Source organism: Hyaena hyaena, unplaced genomic scaffold (genome assembly GCF_003009895.1).
Source record: "Hyaena hyaena isolate Hyena2069 unplaced genomic scaffold, ASM300989v1 scaffold_113, whole genome shotgun sequence".
Taxonomy (NCBI): Eukaryota; Metazoa; Chordata; class Mammalia; order Carnivora; family Hyaenidae; genus Hyaena; species Hyaena hyaena.
This window is the reverse complement of record NW_024080745.1, coordinates 2,331,519-2,354,936: the sequence shown is the minus strand read 5'-3', so window position 1 is coordinate 2,354,936 and position 23,418 is coordinate 2,331,519. Positions and strand designations below refer to the sequence as shown.

The 23,418-nt window shown below is 38.0% G+C and overlaps 2 protein-coding genes across 6 annotated transcripts in view; one reads left to right on the top strand and one right to left on the bottom strand.

The window, feature by feature from the left end:
• Positions 1 to 6,487, bottom strand: part of VEZT (vezatin, adherens junctions transmembrane protein) — a 64,184-nt gene extending 57,697 nt beyond the window's left edge. For all 4 annotated transcript variants that reach the window (XM_039236596.1, XM_039236597.1, XM_039236599.1 and 1 more), the window contains exon 1: positions 6,376 to 6,487. In XM_039236596.1, the coding sequence (XP_039092527.1) occupies positions 6,376 to 6,411 (36 nt within the window). In that variant the 5' untranslated portion in view covers positions 6,412 to 6,487. The remainder of the gene's footprint in view (positions 1 to 6,375) is intronic.
• A 366-nt stretch (positions 6,488 to 6,853) lies between these two features.
• The window catches only part of FGD6 (FYVE, RhoGEF and PH domain containing 6), a 107,846-nt gene continuing 91,281 nt past the window's right edge, over positions 6,854 to 23,418 (top strand). For both annotated transcript variants that reach the window (XM_039236625.1, XM_039236624.1), the window contains exons 1-2: positions 6,854 to 7,096; positions 12,490 to 14,890. In XM_039236625.1, coding sequence (XP_039092556.1) covers positions 7,081 to 7,096; positions 12,490 to 14,890 — 2,417 coding nt within the window. In that variant the 5' untranslated portion in view covers positions 6,854 to 7,080. The remainder of the gene's footprint in view (positions 7,097 to 12,489; positions 14,891 to 23,418) is intronic.

Below are 23,418 nucleotides of genomic sequence, written 5' to 3'. Positions count from 1 at the left end.
ACTGAAGAATTCAACCATAGAAATAAGGTTACCATGAACAGAGATATGAAAGACTAAAGAGTCCCTTGAAGACAACTTTGTCCCTATAGGGAAGTTACAAAGAAATGGTTTAGATGCACTACAAATAATGCAAAGAGTTAAAAATATTTGTCCTTCAGATAAAAGTTCTTATTTTCAGGTATTCTTTGCTCTGGGAGTGGAAGGATTCAAAACAAGATGAATGGTTCAAAGTTTCTGCAATTAACTTATAATGAAAAAATCTGAAAGCTACAAAAGACCAACATCAGAACTTTATAACACCTGCCTAAGGCCAATAGAGACTACATACACACTCTCAAAAGATCTTACAGATAATAATTACAGAGTAAAACGATGATATTGGTATTTCAGTATTTATTTTGCATAGTACCCATGTTAGATATGCTGTTCATCATTTTCTAAACTTTGTCCTGTTGTTGTTCAGCCTGAGGTCCAAGTCTGAGGTTATGCTGTTCTTTCCACTGGAGCCTCTTGGGGTAGTTAGGTTCCAAGATAACGGAATTAACTTTGAAGGTATATTTGGAAACTAGTACTGATAAAATGAAGATCAGATTTTGGGGCAAGGACTGGGACCTGGGCCTGGGAATTTCACTCTTCTTTTTCTTTCTTAATTCTTTTACTACACCATCTTTCAGTGTACCCCTGGTCCTGCCAGACTAGGAAGACTCAAAGATGACCTCTGGATCAATATTATAAGAAAAGACAGTAGATTGGCTAATTCTCCAGGAAACTGATATTAAATCAAGACACTTAAAAAAAGAGTTTTAAGTAGGGAAAGGATATAGTTGGAGTACTTTCCAAAACTCTTGCTTGACTTAAAATTCTAATGTAGCATATGACATTCTGAGTAAGTCTTAAGACATAAATGAGTTTGACTTCTGACTCTGAAAATCATTAAGACAACAGTGTTAAAACAAATACATGAAAAATACCCAGTCAAATTTTCTTAGGGGAGGAGAGGTTAAAGAGACAAGAAAGCTAAATGTAAGATTTTCCAAATTATCTTGCAGCCAGGATTCTAGATATTAACTGGGCTTTTTCTTTCTCTCTTCCTCCTTCCTTTTCTTCCTTCTTTCTTTCCTTTATTCCATTATGTGTTACCAGCTTCCTGGTAATGCAGAGGCAGCTGTGGTAGAGATAGTGTATATATTCTGAGTTCCAGTACCACAGTACCAGCTTTGCAGGTTATCCCAAGAGGCAGATGTGGTGGTGGTTTCCTGATTCTTATGTTGTTGCTTACGATCCTGATCATGGGTTCTCAGCTTCATGAGCATAACAACGTAGATAGATATTGGGTTCCTCATTTTCTACCACCCTCCCAGGTTGATATCCAACCCCCACCCACCCCACCCCTGTCTTTAGCAAGAAACCTATTAGATCGGTTTAGCCAAAACCACTTCTTTTTCTTTTTAATATTTATTTATTTTTGAGACAGAGACAGAGCATGTGTGAGTGAGGGGAGAGACAGAGAGAGAGAGACACAGAACCTGAAGCAGGCTCCAGGCTCCGCGCTGTCAGCACACAGCCTGATGCGAGGCTTGAACCTGATGCAGGGCTGGAACTCATGAGCAGTGAGACCATGACCTGAGTTGAAGTTGGATGCTTAACTGACTGAACCACCCAGGCACCACCCCCAAACCCCTTTTACCCCAGTGTTTCCTCTTAGTAATTAAATTCCCACTTGCCTCTGCTATATTTGCAACTGAGCCTGGTTCTACACTGAGGTCTCTTTTCTCCTACTGTGATAGTCGGGATTAAAATCTGCTTTTATTGCTTTAAATACAGTCTAGCTCTGGTTTTGAACAGTATATCCCATGTACAAAGGATGTATACATGTTAATAAACTTTTGTTTGTTTTTCTCTGTTAATACATCTTTTAGTACAGGGGTTCTTAGCCAAGAAGTCAGAAGGGTAGAGGGAAAATTGTTTTTCTCCCCTATATTCCCTGCATGTAAAATCAGTACTAGAACACAGAGATGAAGATGTGAGAGTAAAAGTGTTCATGGATTGGAAGATTCAGTATTGTAAAAATGTCAAGTCTCTCCAATCAACCTAAAGTTCAAAGCAATCCCAATCAGAATCTCAGTATGTTTTTTTTTAACTGAAATTGACAGGCTGATTGTAAAATTCAAGTTTCTAAAACTTGGAAATGCAAAGCACCAAAAATAGCCATAGAAACCCTGAAGGAAAATAAAGCTGAAAGGTTTATCCTATCAGACACTAACACCTATAATAAAATTATAGTGGTTAAAATGATGTGTTATTGGCACAAGAATGGTCAAACTGGCCAATTGAAAAGAGAGCATCCAGAAATAGAGCCACACAAGGTTTGCTAATTTATCACAAAGGCTACATGGTAGTTCAGTGGAAGAATGGTCTGTTGAGTAAATGCCAGGTTAACTGGACATCTATTTGAGAAACAAATATGTTGACCTTTACTTGATACCATACAAAAATCAGTTCTACATGGATGACAGATATAAATGCAAAAGGTAAAATAAAACTTTGAGAGAAAATACTTTTGTAACCTTAAAGTAGGCAAAAATTTCTTTAAAAGCACTAACCATATAAGAAAAAGGTTTAATTAGATTATAATAAAGAGCTTCTGTTCACACTGTTAAGAGAGTGCTACACATATCCTGAGATAAGATATCTGAAGTACACATATCTAACAAAGGACTTGTATCAGGTATATATAAAGAACACCTTCAAATCAGTAAAAGAGTTAGCCCAATTAAAAAACACACAAAAAACTTGAATTGGCTTTACAAAAGTAGACATACAATGGGTGGGCTCATAAACATATAAAAAGACTCTTATGGCAATTACCTTATAAGGAAAATGCAAATTAACAGCACAGACCCTGCTTGGGATTCTCCCTCTCCATCTCTGCCCCTCCCCAGCTCATGGGTGCATGTGGGTGTACACGCACACTCTCTCTCTCTTTCTCACAATAAGTAAATATACTTAAAAAGATTGATATTAGCAAGTGTTGGCGAGCATGTACAGCAACTAGATCCTTATAAACTCCTGGTAGGAGTATAAACTGGTACAACTGGGTTGGAATGTTTGGCAGTACCTACAAAAGGTAAACATACACAGTTCCTATGACTAAGTAATTCCATATCTAAGTGTGTGTGTGCATGTGTGTATGTATATGTGTATATACATATAACAGAAATATGTTCAACAAGGGGCGCCTAGGTGACTCGGTTGAGTGTCCAACTCTTGATCTTGGCTCAGGTCATGATCTTGTGGTTCTTGAGTTGGAGCCTCACAATGGGCTGACAGTGTGGAGCCTGCTTGGAATTCTCTCTCTTTCTCTCTGCCCCTATCCCACTTGTGCTCTCTCTCTCTCTCAAAATAAATGAATAAACTTAATTTTTTTTAAAAAAGAAGTATCTTCAACAAAACATATATACTAAGCAGCACTATTCATATAATAGTCCCGAATTGGATGCTACTCAAAGGCCATGAACAGTAAGATAGATTAAAAAGCTGTCATACTACGGAGAAATAAAAAATGCTTACATGACAATATGGATGAAACTAACAAAACCAGAAAGAAAAAAAGTTAGCCAAAAAAGATATATATAAATGGAACTGCACAGTGTATAAACGATAAAAATAGACAAAACTAAGTTAGTTATTCTAAGTCTGAATAATGGTTATATCTGAGGTGGACAGAACTGACAAAAGAAGTAAGAAGCAGCTTCTGGCGTGTTGGTGATGTTCAGTTTCTTGATCTGGCTGCTGCTGGTTACAAGTGTGTGTTCAACATGCTAAAATTCATCAATCTACACACAGTTATGATTTATACACTTTTCTTATTAATATTATGCTGCAAAAAAGATTAATGTATGTGACAGAAGGCAAATAAATTAAACAGCAGACTGGAAAAAATATTCTACAAGTATAATAAGGCTAAGTAACACAGGAAAAACTCATGCAAATCAGTTTTTAAGAAGCTAGCATCCGATAGGAAAATGGACAAAAAATACGAAAAGAAACAGGCAGGGAAAGAAATAAAAATGGTTCCAATAAATGCACAACATGTAAATTAGAACAATGAATGCTATTTTTTCCTATCAAATTAGTAAAGATTAAAAGAAACTAAAAAGGCTGTTGCTGAGGTTTTGGTGAAATTAATACTCTTATTCCTAATGTAAACATAAATTAGTATAACCTTTCTCTATAAGTCTTAAAAAATTGTCATATCCTTTGACCCCCTATTTTCACCTCTAGAAATTATTCTTTTTTTTTTTAACTTTTTTAAACTTTATTTTTCAATTTTTTTAGATTTTTTTATTTTTTTCTGTTTATCTTTTATTTATTTATTTTTTTTACAAATAGTTTCTTGTCAAATTGGTTTCCATATAACACCCAGTGCTCATCCCCACAAGTGCCCTCCTCCATGCCCATCTCCCCCCTCCCCCCCACATCCATCAGTCCTCAGTTTGTTCTCAGCATTCAAGAGTCTCTCATGGTTTGCCTCTCCCCCTTTACCCCACCTCTAGAAATTATTCTAAGGAAAAATCAGAGTTGCAGTTAAAGATGAAATCTTATCAGTGTTGATACAATGGTATTTAGAAACAGTATAATTATCCAATAAAGGGAAAATGGTTATATTATTATATACATGCATGCTGGGATATTATGTTATTAATAATGTTTTCAGAGTAATGAATAGTTAGACTCATGATAAATTTAAATGAAAAATACATGCAGAATTCTACGTGGTATGATACATTTTGCTTTAAAAAAAATCACACGTTAAACATACATTTGCATAAAAAAGTGTGTAAGAACACCTAATACTATAATGTTAATAGTGTCCATCTTTGGGTGGTAGGAAAACAGATGACTTTAATTTTGTGCCTTATTTTCTATTATGAAATCTTCTGTGAGCATTCATTACTATTATATTCAGAAATCTAAGAAAATAGAGTAAAAAAATAACATCCGCCCAGTCTTCCTTATCCTAGAAATCTCAGTAACCTAGATTTCTGTCTCTCCTTCAGCTCCCACATTCAATCTGTGACTGTTCCCTTGATTCTACCTTAGAATGATCTGTCCAAGTCATTATTCCATTATTTTTTTCTCTCATTTCCAAAATTCGAACACTTGTCTTCCCTAATGAGCTCCTCGAATCCAGACTCTTCATTTTGGTAAAATGTCCCTATCTTCCACTACTTCTACATTCTAGCCACATCAAGCCGCTTTATGTAGCGACCCCTCCCACTCATGCCCCTGAAAAAAATCCACACCAGGTACTTTCACACCTCCTAACACTTGGCACATTCAGCTCTTTGCCAGTAATGCATTTTCTCTTTTTGATCTGTCTAATACTATTCATAGTTCAAGATTTATCTCCGGTATCATTTACTGGGTGTAGCTTCTCTGAGGCCACAAGAATAGACTGCTGTTTCCAAATCAATCCTCCAACGACAGTTTATACATATTTCAACATTTATCATTCTGCACTTAGCGCCTCGCTTTCTCACTGTATGGAATAGGCCATTTTTTTTTAATTTCATACAATCTATCTGGATGAATGGACATAAAGCATACATATTTGCAATATATCTATACCAGGTGTGAGTTCCCCCCCCTCCGCATCTGATACAAAAATGGCAACAAAAAAATTCGCCAGTTTGTGTGTGTGTTTTGTGTTTTTCATTCAAGATGGCAGAGAACGTCTTAAAATAGTCCCACACAAAAGCACTCATACCCAGAGCCTCGAGTCAGAAAAACTGGCTACACCTAGCGCAACAGCAAAGGACAAAAGAATTGAACCTAGATCTTGATATGCCTTGGTCCTAAACACTCGCAGTAGATCCCACACACAGATTCTAAAACGTGTTAGAAAACTGGCACCTGCTGCCTTCATTACGAGGGCCACGCCTCGACCGCGAAGGGTGACCTGAAGCACTTCTGGATACGGACCCAAAAGATCGAGGACGAAAAAGGGGAGGCTAAGTTGTACTCAGGAGTCTCCAAAATGCACGATAGGGCCCCGCCCCGCTCGGGAAGAGGACGCCCGCGGGCGTATCCATCCCCGGGGAAGGAACAGGCAGGGCGCCTGTCCACCGGCCTAGCAACGGAGCCCCAGCTGGAAATTCTGGGCGGGCCCGAGGCAGAGGCGACCGCGGCGAGGGAGCCTGGGGCTACACCTGTCAGGCTGCCACCAAACACTAGGCCCAGAAATCGCCGAGATTCGAAGACCGAGGCGGGCAGGAGCGTCACCCGATCCGTTGTCCCGTGATCGGCCCTTCGCCTTCCCCCTTGTCCTTCTCAAACAAAGGCAATCCACACCCACCGCCATTTTCCCCTTACCTCAAAAACCACCTCTTCGTCAAAGTCCGGTGTCATCCTTCTCCGCCATGCCACCCGCCTCAGCACGATGGGAAATGAAGGCGGGAGAACAGGCGGCACCCCGGCGTCTGCTACCGACCGTCCCGTTTGTCCAGAAAACTACAATCCCCAGAATGCCTCGCAGCTCACGCCCCCTTTCAGGACCACTTATTGGTGCAACGGATGAACGGGTGGGCCGGAGGGGCAGGAGCAGGAGGAAGCCCGAGCCTAGTGATTGGAGGAGGTTGGAGCTTTTGTCCGCCTTTTACGGCCACGACGAGCAGGGGGCGCCTGAAGCACTGATTTTTTTTTTTTTTTTTTTTTTTTTTTTTTTTNTTTTTTTTTTTTTTTTTTTTTTTTTTTGGAGCTTGAGTAGGGCGCGCGCCGGCGAAGCCGCGGTGAGCCCTGCTCGTGCCCGCGCCTGGCCGTCCTCCCTGAGCTCTGCCGGGAGGCGCTCGTGCTCGCTCGCCCGCCCGCCGCCTGCGGCTCGCGCCCGGGAGCGCCGCTGGGTCCCTGGATCCGGCAGCGTCCTTTGTGCGGCGCTTTGGTTGCGCCGCGGGACCGCCAGACGGAATGTGTGCCCAGGCAGAGAGTTTTCTCTTCTTGAAGAGAACTCTTGAAACAATGGACTGTAAGAGGAGCGTGGATTGAGGGGGGCGAACGGGAAAGCGAGCTGCACGGGGAATCATGACTTCTGCCGCGGGTAAGTGACGGCGCCAGCGCTGCCGCTGGAAAGTTTCTAGCGAGCGCTGCTAGTCTTGGGCTCTTGAGCAACTTTCTCCACACGGGGGGTGAACGGTGTTCCCCCTCGCCTTTCCCGAGGGCTTTGGCAAGTGCGGAGCGGACGGCGTGTGTTGACCAATTTTTTCGTCCCTTCCTGCCGAAAAGGGCTGGTTGGAAATCGTGTTTCTCTTAGGACCTCCCTTTAAACGGAGACCCGCATTGGGAGCTCTGCGCCAGGTGAATCACTAAACGTGAAGAGGGAAGCGTTTGCTCGTCTGTCCTAAAGTTTGGGCGACTTTGCCTTTGCGTATGAAAATAGTTCAGATTCCCATGTTAAGAAATCAGTTATTCTAGGAAAGGGCAGTGTTCCCGGGAGTGTTGAACTCAGCCGTCAGCCGCCGCGCCGAATCGCTTTGAACCTAATATCAACTGGAAACCCTGACCCTTATTAGATGGGAGAGGTGTAGACATTGTGACTCCTCTCCCGGTGGTTTTTCCTGTTACCTGAGAAATAGAGGAGTAGAATTGTCGATGGCAATGTTTTGCTCACCCTACCCAGTTTTTATGGTTTTTTTTTTCCTGTTTCTACCTGGTTAAGTCTAAGCCTTATTTTCTGTCTGCCTCCCATAGTCCTTTCTCTTCATTCGGATGACAAAGCTTGTATTTTTTTTTTTTTTACCTTTGTGTGAATTTTGAGCAGTTCTTGGCGTTGTATTTCTAAACGGTCTTAAGGGACAGTTCTTATTTTACAAAATGATTAGTAAAGTAATTGCTAATTACTATTAAAAAGCGCTTAAAAACGCTTTATAAGACTCTTAAGTTAATTTTTAAACCAGAACTTAATAATGCATTAAGTATTGTGGATTTTTTTTCTTTATGCTTTTGCCCACATTTAAAGAAAGAACACTTCATTAGAAATTTTATAGTACAATAGTGTTAGGCTTCCCCTCAAAGTTACTTTTAGAATCAGCACATAAGTATGATTAATTTTTCTTTGCTTTTCTTGGCATTTGTTTCAAATTTCTGCAACTTGAAGCTGTCAAACAGCGCTCGAAATGTTCTGATTTGTATTATTTTAAAATCACAGATATATTGGAGTTTTGCATTGCTAGGTGTAATCAGATTACAGCTCACAAGGCAAAAAGTTATTCCAGAAGATGTTGTGGATCTTTCCTATTTAATGTTACATGTATGTATAGGAGATATGTTATCATACACTGTTAAAATTGTGTATAAACTCTCTTTTCCTTACCAAGGGGAGACTTTCTACATACTTGAGGTGAACTGTTTTCATCTTAAATTTCTGTACCTCACCTTTTAATTTTTCTTTATCACTGACCCAGTCCACATAATTTAAATTTAAAGCAGTTGGAAATTTAAAAGCCTTGCCAGCCATTTTAGCTCTCCCCTCCTTTGGAGTATCAAGCACATTTAAAATATTCAGACCTTAAATGTATCATTTTCAACTCTAGTCCTAAGAGTTTATAATGAACAGGTACAGAAGCATTTAAGTTGACATTTAAGTATGTAAATCTGATTCAGGGTTCAGTCTGGAAGTTTGATTCTTATATTTGAATTACCCCAGAAAAATGCAAGCTACTTTTATATTTTATCAACTTTACAATTAATCCACAGACATTTTTGTGGTGTTTAAAAGAGAAACACTTCCTGTGTTTAGCTGAGTTAGTTGGTTTTTAGCATGGCTTGCTGAGCATTAACTACCTTTTTGTTCACCCATCTGCTAAGATTTTTTATAATTCTTTCTCATGTCTAAATGGAGAATATGGAAGAGAACTGGGGTTTTGTTTCCATTCTAGTCTTATAAAATTATGTGTTTATCATTCTTATAAGCCCTTTATGATGTTTTTTTGGTACAATAATCAAAATAAAACATTAGGAATATTATTTGCAGGAGGGGATGTTTGTTTATATTGAATCTAATCTGACGTATTGGGATGGTTTGGCTTCATTTTTAAAAATAAAATGAATGTCGTAGAGCATCCAAGGTATATGTATCCTGAAGAAGCACTTTCTTTGTTTTTTTGCATCTGTGAAAGAGTAGCCCATAATAGAGATTTTAGAATTATTTTAATCGGTATATGAAAAGAGAGAGAGAGAATTCTCAGTGTATATTTTGTATCTTTTAAAACAAGTACAGCCTCATTAATGTGCTTTACCTTTTAGCTGGTCCAGTGGCTAAGAAGGTGTGCACATGTGAAGCCATCTGTGTCTAACAGATGACGAGTGTGTTTGTAATAGTAAAATGGTACTAGTGCTTTACTTTCTTACCTTATTTTTCCCTGAAGCCAAACAGCTGTGTAAATAAAAGATTTGCTGCTTTGCTCTACAGCTTTTGGGTCTAAATGTTGATACAGTATTAAGATCCAAAGGTGCTGGGTTCATTTCCAAACATCATGCACTTATTTCAAGAGTGACATAGGAGCAGGCTGTAATATAATGACTTGTTATTTTTTGAGTTGTATTTCTTTCGAAATAGAGCCACTAAATAATCATAACAATAATAATAATAATAATAAAAAGGATTTTGTATATTGCTATACCAGTGACTTAAATACTTGCTCTTACACTAGGTGTTATATGGAAACCAACTTAACAATAAACTATTTTAAAAAGTACTTGCTCTTACTAATAATTAAAAACTCATTTAATAGTCCTATTGAAGTTGATTCCCGATAACTTTTCAAAATATAATTCTACATTTAAATGGGTATTGTTTTTTTTGTTTAAAAAGAAATTTTCTGTTACTGAGGCCTATTGAAGTATGTATGTGGCAGCCTTGACTATTCCCAGGCTCTGTTTTCACCATTGGGGATAGAGCATTGTGTCAAAATGCCTCCTCTCTTGGATCTTGCATTCTAGTGGTAAAGACTGACAAAGTCATACTGAAGAAACATCATATAAGAAAAAGGGACTAGAGAATATAAGGATTTTCCTGAAGCAAGGATCACAGAAATTATAATCTCAGAATCATATAGGCGTTAGAGATCTGTTCAACGTCCTCATTTACAAGTAAGGAAACTGAGGCAACCATATCTTCACAAAGGCACCGAATTAGGTTAGCCGGCCGGGTTGTGTTCATCTGCTTCTTCCAATACACAGTTAACTAACAGTGGTAAACTAAAGTTCACAGTCATTTATTTTATTCAGTGAGTATGCATGGAAAGTGTTAGGTACATATGCTATGCTGTTTGTTAGGAATCAACCACAGCTAAGAGAGAAGAGGTATTTATGGTTCTTGGATGCTGACTTGTATAAAGCACATTTAAAGAAAATAGTAAAATTGTTACCAAAGAGTAAAAAACAATTTAACTAAAAAGCAAAAATTGATTGGTTAAGTGGCCCTGAAAGTTTTGACAAGGTTCTTAGATTCAGAAAGTAAAAGATTAGTTTGATAAGACTGGGTTTTTGTTTTTTGGGGTTTTTTTAGTTGTGGTAAAATACACATAGCATAAATTTTCCATCTTTACCATTTTTAAGTGTATAGTTCAGTAGTGTTAAATACCTTCATGTTGCCGTGCAGCCAATCTCCAGAACTTTTTCCATCTTGCAAATCTGATTTTTTTTAATTCCTTCAAAAATCCCAGAGGTAAGATGTTAAGAATGGTTACAAAAATGAAATCAACATGACAGTGTGTCAGTTTTCATTATCTTGGGTAAGGTGGGAGGTTGGGAAGAGGCCTAGGGCAATTATACTTTCTCTTAAGACTAAATAGGTCAAGAGTTTAATTTAACAGACTATTCTAACAAGGTTTATCATCAGGCTTTGAATGGTTTTACAATTTTTTCTACTTAAAAGTAATAACATGTGTATTGAATAGCTAACTGAAATTGTATAGCTTTGGGAATTTGCATTGAATTATTTTGGAAGTATTTTTTTATTATCGTCTTTATTATGACATTATACCAGGAATTGAACGAAAAGGCACATATCATCATGTGCCCTTGGTTTGAGAAACTGATTGGTAAAAGGAAGTAGATCACCCTATTCTCTCCCTCTCTCTCTACCCACCCCCCACACTTTCATGTCATATCTTCCCAAGTGTTGTGACTAATTTCCTTTGTTGAAAAGAAAATCATCACTAAATGAAGTATCAAAGCCTCTGTGTATTCAAGTACTTAATGTCCAACAAATATTTTGAAAGATTTATGGTTTTTTGTTTTCAGTAAATTAAGTTTTTGTTAAGCATTAGATCCTGTTGGGGGAACAAACATTCAGTGCAAGAAATATAAGATAAAATATTTTTACTTCAAGTCTCCTTGGGGAAATGTGACTAGGTAATAGGTGATAGTTTAGGTGGAAAAACTTAAAGAACTTTAAAAAAATACAGATATTTGGGCTCTGTATATTATTTTATAGGTCTTTTGTGTGAGGCTGTTATTAGGTACCTTTAGGCTAGGACCAGGTCTGTATAAATCTAGCATTGTATAATAGGTATTTATTAAGTCCTTTTTATAATGTCAGGGGAAGATTGCTACAATTGAAATTGTGGTCATCTTTGTGTGTGTGTGTGTGTGTGTGTGTGTGTGTGTATGATTATCTTTTACATGTACTATAATAGTCATTATTAATTAAGGGTACACAGTATATTCACATGTAGAACTTAAAAGAAATACACGTGTCCAGGCTGTATTCCCAGAAACTCTGATTGATTAGACATGCTGTAGAACCTATACACATGATTTTTAAAATAATAAAGCTCTGTGAAGGATTATAATGAAAACTACCAATGTCAATTTCTGTACAGAGAAATCCAACTTTATAATAAATCAAATAATACAGAAAAATTACTTTTGTTTTTAAGTTTGGAAGATTTTTGATTTCTGTATTCCTTTTTAAGAGAGTTTTGGGATTCTAGTGAGCTAGATCCTTGAGAAAAAACATTTAAACAACTCTTATGGTATATCATTGAAGTTGAAGAATACTACTGCTTATTGATAGGCAAACTTAAAGAGTTCTGTCTTCATATAATTAGGCAAATTCACTCACTTGGCCTTCAGCAAATGAAGTGCTTTCTTCTATAAGGGTCCCCAAAGCAGAAGCCAATGATTTAATTTAGTGTCTACTGAAGATATGGTAATCTGTTCCAGAGTTAAAAGAAAAATTGTTTAGGACTTGCTAAGTAATGTATACTCTACCCAAAGCTTCATATATTGGAATTGAAGGACAGTTTAAGGAATTTTCAAGAGTAACGTTGATTCTTTAATGTAACATAATCTGCCTAGTAAAATGTAAGTTCACCATATTGTCAAAAAAAGTAAAAATGTTATCAAATTTAATCGTTTATCATCTTTTGCTTTGGGTTTTGGTCTTTTTTTTTTTCTGTCATCAAATTATTATTTTTTCCTTTCTAGAGATTAAGAAGCCACCAGTGGCCCCTAAGCCAAAGCTTGTGGTAGCAAATAATAAGCCCGCTCCACCTCCTGTTGCGCCTAAACCTGATATTGTGATTTCTAGTGTTCCACAGTCAACAAAGAAAACCAAACCAGCAATAGCCCCAAAACCGAAGGTTCTGAAGGACTCACCTGTTAGAGACATTGGGCAGTCAACATCAAGGAAAATCATTGTGAACCTGGAGGAGCATAAACAGGAATTACCTGAAAATGCTGATAACTCTAATTGTAAACATGTAGGGCATCAGAGCAGCGATTATATTTTACCAATGTGTTCCTGTAATTCTCAGTGTATCCATAAACTTGGGAATAGAGAACATTTGTGTGTAAAGCAGCTTATCTTAGAGCCCCTGGAAATGCATGAAAATTTAGAAAGTAGTAAAATTGATGAGTCCTCTTCAACTATAAAAACAAGGAGTAAATGTGATTCTAACTTTGAAAAAGTCAAGAGGCAGAGTGGAGTAGTTTTAAAGGCAAATGTCCTGGAAGAGAAGCTCAAAGATGTTTTAACACAACCAGCATCACCTTTTATTTCCCTACAGAAGCACAGATCCACAGACAACCCAGAAATGAATGATGGCTATAATTCCAGCAGACAATTCAGAATTGAGTTTGCAGATTTGTCACCTTCCCTGTCCAGCCTTGAAAAAGTTCCTGATTATCATCACTGCCACCTACAGCTTCCTAGGGATGAAACTTATCAGCATAGCAGTGAAAAAAGCAATAGTTGCTTTCATTCATCTGAACAAGAAGCTCTGGAAAATGGTAAAAGAAGTACTTTTCCATCTTCAGATGGAATTAGTAAGAAATCAGAAGTCAGAGATCTTGGTCCCTTAGAAATTCACCTAGTACCATATACCCCAAAATTTCCAACTCCCAAGCCCAGAAAGACACGGGCTGCTCGTCTATTACGCCAAAAGTATATAGATGTTCCGAGTGACAGTATGGAAGAACCAGAGAATTTAGACAGTACCCCTTCTTGTCTTTTAGAAGCTGGTTTGAAAAGCAGTAAAATCGGTGTTCTTCATCAGAATGTTTTGTGTAACCAGGAACAAGTAGACAAAGTAAAGCCACGAAATAAAAGTGAATTGAATGTGGATTCCAACAGTGACAGACAAAATTTAGTCAGTCCACAGAAAGCTATGTGTCATGAAACATCTTCCTTTGAAAAAACAGAAACAGATTCTAATTTGAGTTCTGACCTCAAGACAGTAGATGGTTCCAGTGTGTCCCTTGCTGTTGACAAAGGGACCAGTTTTATAAGATGCAGTACTTTATCTATGAGCCTCCCTAAGCAACTCAAATTAACTTTCAATGAACATTTGCCTACTGCCTGTAACCCAGGAGTGTCTGCCCCTCAAATACAAAAGGAATCTACAATAAAAGGTGAAAGTTCCTCAAGAATTGTCCCAAAAAAACCTCAAAGACACAGCTTGCCTGCTGCAGGAGTACTTAAAAAGGCTGCCTCAGAGGAGCTGGTGGAGAAAAGTTCTTACCCCTCAAATGAAGAAAATAATTCAGAGAAGGGTCTAGAGAGAAATCACCTTCGGCATTTATGTGTCCAAAACCATGGTATGTCGTCCTCTTTTGATACGACTAAACGGTCTTCAGAAAAGCCAGTGTGGAAGTTACCTCATCCTATTTTACCCTTTTCAGGGAACCCAGAATCCTTAAAGTCTGTCACCGTATCATCAAATAGTGAGCCTTCAACTGCCATGACTAAGCCTAGAGCAAAATCATTATCTGCTATGGATGTGGAGAGGTGCACTAAGCCTTGCAAAGACTCTCAAAAGAAAAACTCTTTTAAAAAGTTGCTCAACATGAAACTATCCATCTGTTTCATGAAGAGTGACTTCCAGAAATTTTGGTTCAAGAATAGCCAAGTTGGAGATACAACCACAGGCAGCCTCTCAGGCGGGGAGCGGAAAGGGATTGAAAGTGATTGGCATGGCACATTGGTAGGAGAAAAGAAAAGTAAGCCCATCAAAGCATATTCTGCAGATAACTACAACCTAGACTCCCAAAAGAAGAGGAAAAAGTCTCGGGGCCAGATCAGTGCAGCAAATGGACCAAGAGCTGACTCTTTGGATGACCAAATGCTCTCCAGGGAGTCATCATCTCCAACACCTTGCAAATCTATGACAAGTGGCTGTGCACCAGAGTATGAAAATATACGCCATTATGAGGAAATACCAGAATATGAAAACTTGCCATTTATTATGGCCATAGGGAAAACTCCCGAGTTAGAATGGCAAAATTCCAGAAGCATGGAGGACACCGATGCAAATGTGTATGAGGTAGAAGAGCCATATGAGGCTTCAGATGGCCAGCTGCAACTTGGACCCAGACATCAGCATTCCAGGTAACACTTAGGTGCCAGACAGACACTGCGTTTTAACTGAAATTAACCTGTAGCAACCCTGTGAGATGGGGAAAAATCACTTGGTGAAAGAGTGGTTTAGTTAACCACATATTAAATTATTCCAAACTACAGTATTCTTTTATCATATAGCTAGAATGGATATTGTCAATGCAAGCTTAAAGTAGTTGAGTTATTTTAGTAGCTGATTCAAATAATTTGAAGTAGTGTAGATAGTACAAGAAAGACCTAGAAGAGCAAGTTTACAGGGCCTTCAAGGCACCAACTTAGAAGTCATAGCAGGAATGTAGGGGAGGAAATTGGCCAGTTCAATGAGGTTTATTTGTTAGGTGTAAGAATCTGTAAAGTTTGAAATCCGTGTATTTACCTATGATGCCCTTGTCAGTTAAAACCTCTAAATTTGTAAAATTTCCTAATCTGATACTAGTTATTTTGCTTGTTGAAGACTAATTGCTGACTTCACATGGACATAGGAAAAATGCAGGAAGTGGAAAGGTACTATCTTTTCTTTCTCAGTTTTGTATATGCACTTCCTACCTCTGGTATACCTACCTACTCTATCCATCCATCTAATTAAAACTTTGACCATCTTTAATGGTCCAGCTCAGCAACCACTGGCTTCATGAAGCTTTTACAGACCTAGTAGCAAGTGTTTATTTCCTATTCTAATCTCCCCGTTATGCTATGGAATCCTTACAGCCTTTATCTCTGTGTATTTTATGGTGTAATTATTTATTGGTATGTCTGATGTTCTGTTTTCAGTTTTAAGCTCCAAGAAGAGTTTGAGTCATATCTTTTTATCCTTCGTGAGGCCAACCAAGGGGCTTAGGAGGGATGAGTAGATAGATGTTGGTTGGATGAGAAAATGAATAAAAAGAGGCAAAAAAAACAACCACTGCCGCTGCTTTTTTCTCTCTGTAGTCACAAAGAGGGGCCTTTGCATTGCATTTAAAGTGTTTTGTGTTTAACAAAAAGCACGTAGACCCTTTTTGAAGTCTTCATGTTCTTAGGTCACTAACCTCAAGCCTTTGAGTATTCAGATCTTACAGTGGGACTTTTGTAGAAATATTAAGATATATGGCACATAGTAGGGGCTTAGAGGATTATCAGGAGAATTGAATAAATAAAAATGTCAAGCAAAATCTTAGCATACCAAGTAAAATTGTTCCAATTTCTTTCAGCTTTCAGATGCTCTCCTAACATTTTTCTTTACTCATAAACACTGTTCTTCCTACTTTGACCCATAAAAGACTTAACCTGCCTTGCCTACCTTTGTCGTAGCTGACTCCATTCTGTTTACAGCTGTCTACTCTGAATGTTGGTTAGTACCTAGGCAAAAGCCTTTTTCTTGGTATGAATATTTTGACAGAGAATTGAAATTAAGTATCCAACTTAAAAAAAAATGTGTATTCTCATGCTTGCTCTTCTGGAAGCAGTTTTGCTGGTATTGCCCTCCTTTTAATATTCTTTTGTATAGTGTATGTCTGTCTGTGAGGAAAGGAAATTAATTTGGCTTCTTTATGGTATACTATCACTAGCTAAGATGAAATTTTTTTTCTTGAAATTGGAGGTTTGGCCGTCTCATTGGCCCTCAGGCTTAAATCCCGAGGATTTGTCATTATCGCTAACACCAGCTGTAAACTTCTGGAACTCAGCCTTTTTCTGCTATGTTTCTTACACAGGGCGCTGCTGCTCTGGTGGTGGTGGGAATCCAGGTTGGAAGGGGTTAATGTACACAGCCAGCCCATGCAGCTGGATGGCATTCTTAAGGAGGGTTCTTTCTCAAGGCCACAGGAAACTGAGGGCGGCTTTGGGCAGGTTACAGGCTGTCAAGTAGGGCAGCCTGGTGAAGAGTGAGTGAGCTCTGCTTTTGCATTAGCTTTCTACAGAGATTTTTGTTTAGGCCTGGAGCAGGGAGCCAGGCTTGAGACTTGAAATGTGCCAGCTGAATGAAAAGCCTTCAGTCATAGGGTCAGACTGACAGCTTTGCCTGGGAGGTTTTACCTTTTGTAAAAAACATTGAATAGGCAGAGAAAGCAAAATCCAAGTCTTCATGAGGAGGATACCTGGATACCCTAAAATAAGGTAAATGAGAAGTGACATAGTTTCAGGTGAGCTGAGTGGATCCAATTGGAAATCCTGTTTGGTAGTCTAGCTGTTGAAAATATATAGACCTCTGCCTTGCAGTAATTAAAGTCCAACCCAATAGGGTTCCAAAATGATAAGAAAAAAACGCATTATGAACCCTATGTAAAATTGTTCTGCTGGAAAGAGTAAAAAAGTGTCTTTAACAGTTTCTCTATCCTCAGGGAAGAGATTCTGGCTCTTTCAGAGGAGATTGGTTCACAGAGACTTACTAATTTTACAGAGTCCACACATATATATAACCAACTAGATTCTGGATTAGTAAACAGACACTGTCTAGCTTGGTGTGGCTCATATGGTCACCTTTAGAAGACAGATGTTTCATGAATCCAACAGCGTAATATTTACTAATTCATAACATGTTTGTCATTTATCAGAAAATAATTGTATACAGCCCCCAGTTACAAATAGGATTGTATTGTAAAAGTTTATTATAATTTGGAATTTAGAGTGTATTGTCCAGAGAAACAGTTTTGGAAACATTGGTAAAGGACGCAGTTTAGCACCCAAATTATATTAACTGGTACTGTACTGGCTTCCACTTCCCTTGTCCTGGGTGAACTTTTCCTCTCAGCTCCTCTTTGTGCTGAGGAAGGAGCATCGGCCAGGGTGGGGTTGAGCACCACCAAGTCAGAGAAGCAAATCCACTGGGTCTGAGAGGCAGTGTTTATGGAAAGGGTGAGGTGACTAAAGAATGAGGAAATTGGGGGCTGGGTTTGCTTTGAGAAAGACTGTAAGGCATTGGGAGTGATAAGGAGAAGGGAAGGACTGGGTGGTTGGGATTTAGAGTGCAGTGGATTCTTTCCCTCCTTTCTCCTCACTATTCCTATCCCTCCTCTCTTTCCCTCCCCATTCTCCACTGCAGGATTCTGCTAATTGGGTTTTTGACCTCAGGGAAGAGTGATTAGAGGAAACTGGAGGAGGGGAGTTGGCTGCTGTAAGGAGTGGCACTAGGAAGCCCTCCAGCCAAGAGGAGTGAACAGCCAAATATGAAGGTAAAGAATGGTGAAGGGAATTCCCGTGGCCTTAGAAACTGTAGCTTTAGGTGTTCCCAGATTGGTCACCATTTGCTTACTGCTTTGGGTTCTCAAAAGCAGTTTTGTTGGGAGCAAGATTTGTGAGAAACTCTGGAGCATTCTGGTGCCTTTTGGGTATAGTTACGAGCTCTTCTACCTGAAATGTTTCAAACATAATTATCCTTAAATACGTAGCAGGCAGCAGGCCTTTCTCACTGGCATGCAGGTTAACGAGTGTTTATTTATTAGTATTATTTAAGAAGTTTGATTTTCATAGGGAAGTTTGTAAATTTGGGCTTTTTAATATTAAAGACTTATAGACAAATCAGCAAAACAATAGTATGCCAATATGGGAATTTTCCTTTTGAAATTGTAGTGGATTTCTTAACTCTCTAACCAAGAAAAACTTTCCCTGGAAACTTTCAAGCTTTTTCCTCTGTTGTTTAATTCTTTTTATAAGCACTTCAAAGAAAATGAATGACTATTGGGTTTTCTTTGGTCACCTAGCAAGCCCTCAGTTTCTTTTTTCCACAGTATTGACCATATGTAAACACTGTTCCTTCAAAGGTAAAAGGAGGGTGCCTACTTGCCAGAGTGTCTGTCCAGTGAGGCAGCAATTACAGGGCAACATGGTTTTGTGATTCCAAGCTCTGAGTTATACCCCAAGTAAGGTATTAAAGATGACTTCACAGGGCACCTGGCTGGCTCAGTCAGGGAGGAACTTGTAAGTCTTGATCTCAGGGTTGTGAGTTTGAGTCCCACATTGGGTATAGAGATTACTTAAATAAATAAAATTTAAAAAAATAAAGGTGACTTTACAGATGTGGTAACACTTGGACAAGATTGAATTTGGCATTTAGGAGGTCATTTTTTATCCTTGATAAGAACAGTGTCAGTGTTGGTCTAGAGGAAGAAGCCCGATTGCAGACTGAGGAAGATTTCAAAGAGAGGAAGTGGAATCAGCCAGTGTGGATGGCTGTTCCTTGAAACTTTGCCCAGAAGTCCCTATCACTTGACAGGTTTGGGTTTATCTTTTGGTTTTCCTCAGGCACCAAGATTCAAAATAAAGTAAACTTCAAAATAATTTCTTCTTAATCAATAGACCCTCATTTCTGATGAAGGAAAGTGTTAAGTTTTTTGTTTGTTTTCTCCCAGTTTAAACACAAAAATGGACTTAATGTGCTGACCAAATTACAAATCCATCTAAAATCCTGTTACAGCTTTTGTGTTGTAAATCATCAGACCCAGTCTAGAAGATCTCTCTCTTGGGTTGCATTTACCATCTGGTGGTGGCGGTGGATTTTAGTGTAATGATTAAAGTATGAATTAATAGCCCTAATAAGCATTTCCATCTTATTGTAGCACTGATAAGATTATTCACCCTTTAGAGGGTAAGGGTTAGGACTCTTATATCTCAACAGAAGCTTTTTACTTGGAGTTATTTACAGCATCAGCTCAGGAAATATCAAACATTTGTATGGCTCTTTAACTTTGGCTTTTCTTGTGTTGGAATCAAACCACACAGTTTTGGCAAATCTGTTTGTTTACATACTTACCCTACATTTGAAACTGCAGCTAGAAGCATTGGATTTTATTTCTTGGCAATAAGACTTTTCTTTTTTCCTTTCAAATTAATTATTACCCATTAGTGAAATTGCAGTATTTTTTCCAGCTCTATCACTTTGGTCTCATTTCTTGCCAAAGCAGATAAGTGATATTTTATCAAACATGCTTTTCTGTGGTAGAATGTCACTTTATACTTTTAGATACATATTTTAGGTCAAGAGAGAGAAGAACAAATATCCTACATTGTGATTGTGTGTACACACACACATATACACACACATCCTGTCTTGGTAAAAATGCATTGTTTCGAGATAGATGATATTTGCACATTTGGGTGGGTCACATTTTTATACATGATTGTTTTTCCAATCCTGGATTTTTATGGAACTTTTTGAATAGTAAAAATCTAAAAACTTTGTAATTTAGCTAAAGATATAATTTTGCTTTTTTAAAAATTACAGTCAGTTACATCAGAGAGACAAATTGCCTTGCAAAATGAGCTTCTGACCTATTTCATAGAAAACATTCTCAGTGTGAACATTTTGGGAAAGGACACCTGTGGGGAGGGGACAAGGATGCCCTTCGTTGTTTTCCTAAACATTTTTAATTCCCATAAGTACCTGATAGGTAAAGATAATTTGAAAATCCATCAATCTGTAAATGGATTAAGCCTGTTAATAGGATGTTTGGAACTCCATGCAATTTTGTAGTAGAAATAACTGTAAGGTCTTAGGTTCTCAGCCAACACATAAGAACTTGTTTAGCTTCTAATATATGAAAAATGCAATGGAAATTAATTGCGAATTAGATTGTGGCAATACTAAAACAGTGATAAAATAAGGTTTTTATAACTTTTAAATGCTAGTACATTTAAAAAAATTTTTTTAATGTTTTTAAATTTATTTTTGAGAGTCAGAGAGAGACAGCGTGAGCAGGGGAGGGACATAGAGAGAGATACAGAATCTGAAGACAGGCTTCAGGCTCTGAGCTAGCTCTCATCACAGAGACTGACACAGGGCTCGAACCCATGAACTGTGAGGTCATGACCTGAGCAGAAGTCGTGCGCTTAACCAGCTGAGCCACCCAGGTGCCCCTTAAATGCTGGTACATTTAAGGAGGTGTAAAGGGTAGTATGTTGAGGAACATATTAAGAAAGAAGGAACAGGATGAAGAAATGGAGAAGATGAACTTTGGCTCACCATTCCTCCAGGTGGTTCAGGGGAATTCCAAATCTAGGCTCATATTCTTATGCAGGGTAATGAGCATATTCATATTTCAGGCATTCGTAAGTAATGTCTGTGCTTTGTATATTACTTTTGTAAGCTTTTTCTGTGTTCTTCCAGACATTTCTTTTAAATGCATCATCTTTTCCTAGAATTACATAGATTAATTTGGTATTTAGGGCAAGTCCTTTATTAAAAAAGTAGACATGTTTATATGAGCCTATTTATTTTAATGCTTTTTTGAAACTGTATTAGTAGCAAAGTGTAGCAAAATGTGCCACAACTCAAAGAGCAGTTGTAGCACATTTGAGTGTAGGAAGCTACACAGAAGTAGATCTTTTTATTAAATACTGAGTTAAGTTCAAGAACTGCACTGCCTAGTTTCCTTTCAGTGGTATAGAAAAACTACTCTGGATTAGTCTGAATCTGGTAATCATGTTTGTGGATCTTCGAAGGGGAAAAAAAAAGTATTTGCAAATAGTTTTGACATCAGGCAGAGATAATCTGTCTTTGGAGCTATAAAGCTTGGGTTGACCAGATAGACCATCAGAGCAGTAAAGTGTGATGATAGTATTTCCAGAAAGAACAGCTGTCTTCTGCAATTTTCTTTTGCATTTCTCAACCCTTCTTGTTGGCATGTATTATAGAGCCATCTTGGTTCCATAAAAGTGTGCGTTGGACTAAGGTTGTATTTGGTGTTATCATATACCCTTTTTTTTTTTTTTTTTTTTATTTATTTATTTTCATATACCCTTTTATACAAGAAGAAATCGAATTATGGTGATGGTGACTTCAGGAAAAATGGACAATTAAAATACAATGAGATTTGTAATTCTGAACCCTAATGTCCAAGGGTCTGTTTATTAGACTCTCCCATTTATCTAAGTATTTTGGTTTCTGCTTCAGGAAAGGTGAAATAATAAACACTGAACAAAGAAAATCAGTTCCTCCTGAATGTTTGGATAAAAATAAAAAGGAAAACAAACACATTTAGCCTTTTTCTGTTTGAAATGGTGTAACTGCTTATTCTTTAGCTCCTGTGGATTCCATTGAAAACTTTGTTTTACTCAGATCGTATATTTTTTTTGAAGTCAGTTTCTTTGTAACATATTTTGACAAGCTGATATACTTTGGCATATGTGAGTATCATCTGAAACATTAGGAATTAAAGAATAGATTGGTTTGTAATAAATTTAGAATAACTCGTTCTTTTTTCTTTCTTCATCTGAGAAGCACTTGTGATTTGAACTATTTGGCAATTGTAATTTCAAGTACAGGAAAGTTGGTATAATGTATACAGAAGGAATAATTGGTGACTTTTTTCCTGTCTTTCTCTTGGTCTTTAGATGTATCCGCAGTCACAAGTAAACGGAGATTTCAATTTAAATGAGTGGCTGTTTCACTTCTTAAATTTTCTTTACATAGTTCTGTTAGAAACATGAGGGAAAAGCACAGTTCCTCACTACTACCCTTTTAGGTTGCGGAAGGACTCAGGACTGGAGAGGGAAGGATGAATAATGAGATCATTCATGAGTCCAGATATGACTTACTTGGTATCAAGCTTGAGTGAGGAAACTTAAATGGGGACCTTTTGGGTAGTTTGAGAAATTTGGAAAGTCGGGTATGTCTTTTAATGGTTCTAGGTTAAATGTAAATTTTAGAACCAGAAGAGTCATTACAAATCATCCAATGCAGCCTCCTCATTCACTGATGAAGCCAAGCTCAGCAAGACATGCTGACTTTTTCCACATCACAGAGATGGGAAATTGCAAAACCAAGACTCCAACCTGCTCCTTCAAGATACCACATTACCCTTCTAATGCTGTTGTGGAACCATTGCAGAGAAAGTCAGCAAGATTTAGAAAACTCAAGTGATCTTAGTCGTTGCAAAAAGGTTTAGGTTTGCTTGTGACATTGCCTTTTTTCCTCAGTCATAACAGATACTGTTACCCCTATAAGGAAGGGGTGCTGCATACAGCTTATGAACACAGGATTATGTGGCTCCTGTTTTTAAGATGATTTCAGAGAGGTGAGGGCTCAAACTAAGCAGAAACTTTTTAGCCAACAAATACCTGATGCTACTAATATGTTAACAAAACTTCTTCCCTCCGGTATCTGACTCCCTATCAATCCAGTTTTTTGCCCACTTCACCAAAAGTCTATCAACCAGATAATATCAAAGATAAGAAATGATCTAAACATCAAATAGCACATAGTCTATGCTAAATAGTAATAGCTACTATTTAATCAATATTTCTGCGATGCCAACCTTCATGCTAAGAGCTCTCTCATAGTCCCTTCTATCCTATACGGTTATCTTCTTTTACAAATGAGGAAACTAAGATTTAATGAGGTTTAAGTAACTTGCCCAAGGTCACACAGGTACTGTGTAGGTAAACTCAGTGTGGAACCAAGTTCCTGAGACATACTGATTTTAAATCAGAATACGTTCAAATTGTTCTGTGCTGTGAGGCATTGGTTATGCCATTTTTTTCCCTTTTTATGTTTGATACTGGTAGAGGTCTGTGTATCTCCTATCCAGGGAACCTTGACAGACAAA